General features: G+C 42.1%; 1 protein-coding gene across 1 annotated transcript in view; it reads right to left on the bottom strand.

The window, feature by feature from the left end:
• The window catches only part of LOC109536280, a gene marked incomplete at its 5' end in the record, with an annotated part of 14,631 nt that extends 13,818 nt beyond the window's left edge, over positions 1 to 813 (bottom strand). The window contains 2 exon segments of the mRNA XM_048667870.1: positions 56 to 497; positions 551 to 813. Coding sequence (XP_048523827.1) covers positions 56 to 497; positions 551 to 813 — 705 coding nt within the window.
• Between the last annotated feature and the right edge of the window lie 993 nt (positions 814 to 1,806).

Genomic DNA, 1,806 nt, shown 5'->3' with positions numbered 1-1,806 from the left:
TGTACAATAACATATAAAACGGGTTTTCTAGTCGACTTGCTTCAATAAATCTTACTTGTGCGTTTCGGATTCTAGCGAATCATAGTGAGTGTAAGACTGGTATTTTCTGCGGTCAATTTCCAGTTGCGATGAGCCACTTTCGTATCCATTGAGTGGCTGTGGGGCGTAGTTTCCAGATGGGGAGAAGTCTGGAAAATGCTTCCGATCTTCACCAGAGCCTCCATATCCATAGGCATAGTTGTCCCATCCTAAATGGGCAAAGTTTGCAGGTTTGTGGTGCTCATAGGGACGATTGAGGGCGGATGGCCTAAAAGAGGGCATTTGCGGCTGAACGCCGTACGCATTTTCCGGTCTTCCGGAAATTAAAATATCGTGTACTGGATGCAGGACGTTGTTGGGCCCAGAGGCGATGCTCACTAGGGTCTGGACATGCTGTAAATTGTCCTCCTTTGGAGGATTTGGCTTGTAATGAGCTGCAGGTCTTTGGTACTGATATCCTGGAAATTGCACATCTGGAAAGTTGGGATCGGTCGCTTTGGGGGGATTTTACCCTCATTTGGGCTGTGATGGTTGGGCGGCTGTCCACTCCCATGATGTTCTTCCTCAACTAAATACTGCGCTTCATTTTGAGAGTGTTCTGCATGTTGATTTTCAGTCGGCCGGTGGGGAGCCTCCAGAACAATCTGGCAGTCGATTTTTTTTATGTACAGGTCGAAATCGGTGTCTTTGGTTGTGCCGATGGGCTTCAAATCCACTGTTTCCTTGATGGGGGTTCGGCTTAAAAGGCAGCTGGCGTTGCCCTTTGCGCCAATACTAGGAACAACTGAATTGTTAGCTTTTTTGCAGTGAAACTGGCCAGTTTTTCTTTTGGGTGGTATTTTTGCTGACGTAAAACGAGCCTGTATGTTTTTCTTGTTGTGCTGAGTTTTAATTTATTATTGTTCTCCAGGTTTTTTTCGCACAAACTTGCGTCATAAAATTGAATTAAAAAAAAATTAGTAACAGATCACATATCTGTATGGAATAATAGAAGGAAGTACTTTTCAGCCAGCCTTGGTCATCACGTTATAAAAGCTAATAAGCATAAGACAACAAAAGAACGCGACCAATTATTACTTGGTTTTGATTATCCTTAAATCGTAAGCGGAAATCGCGACCTTCGTGCCATGTTTTCTTGATTTTTGCTGGAAAATTGCCGATAATGAACAAATCGTGTCAGGGTTTTTTGGGTCGTTCTGACGCGCCTATTTGGATCAGTTCAATTTTGGAAACAATCAAAATCAGTAGCAAAATAGCAGGAGCAAGACTTTTGCAAGAGGCTGCATCAAAAGCGCATTGACTGATTTCAGTTTGAAGGGTATTTAGTGCAATTATTTTCGATCGATTAGTGGGTGGTTTTGCAAAAATTAGTGCGTCAGATAACGTTTTTACAGGGTGGCATATGAAGCATTGCAATGCTCCGGATCCGCGTGTTCTCACTGGGACAAAAAGCGAATTTTTATTTTAGCACCACAAGCATTTTTTTTTTGATTTTCAAAGTTTAGGGCTCATATTGAAGGTAAAATTTCACAGACGAAATGAAGGAAAACTCAATTTAGCAGTTTGCATGCAGGGGCGGATCCAGCTTTAAATTCAGGGGGGGTTATGTAGAAAAAATACTGTCTTCTGTTGTCTATGAAGCTAGAAAACTTATCGTCGTTTTGTGCAAGGGTGGCGTAAGATTATTGCAAAATTTTATGTTTTCCGTCCCGTTTTGCATGTTTCTCGGAAGCAAAATGAGCAAGAACGCTCGTTTTTACATCATTC

The sequence above is a fragment of the Dendroctonus ponderosae genome, unplaced genomic scaffold (genome assembly GCF_020466585.1).
Source record: "Dendroctonus ponderosae isolate FM_Combo_2020 unplaced genomic scaffold, Dpon_F_20191213v2 Dpon_F_20191213_6, whole genome shotgun sequence".
Lineage (NCBI taxonomy): Eukaryota > Metazoa > Arthropoda > Insecta > Coleoptera > Curculionidae > Dendroctonus > Dendroctonus ponderosae.
The sequence above is the reverse complement of the archived record's forward strand: the minus strand, read 5'-3'. Positions and strand labels throughout refer to the sequence as shown.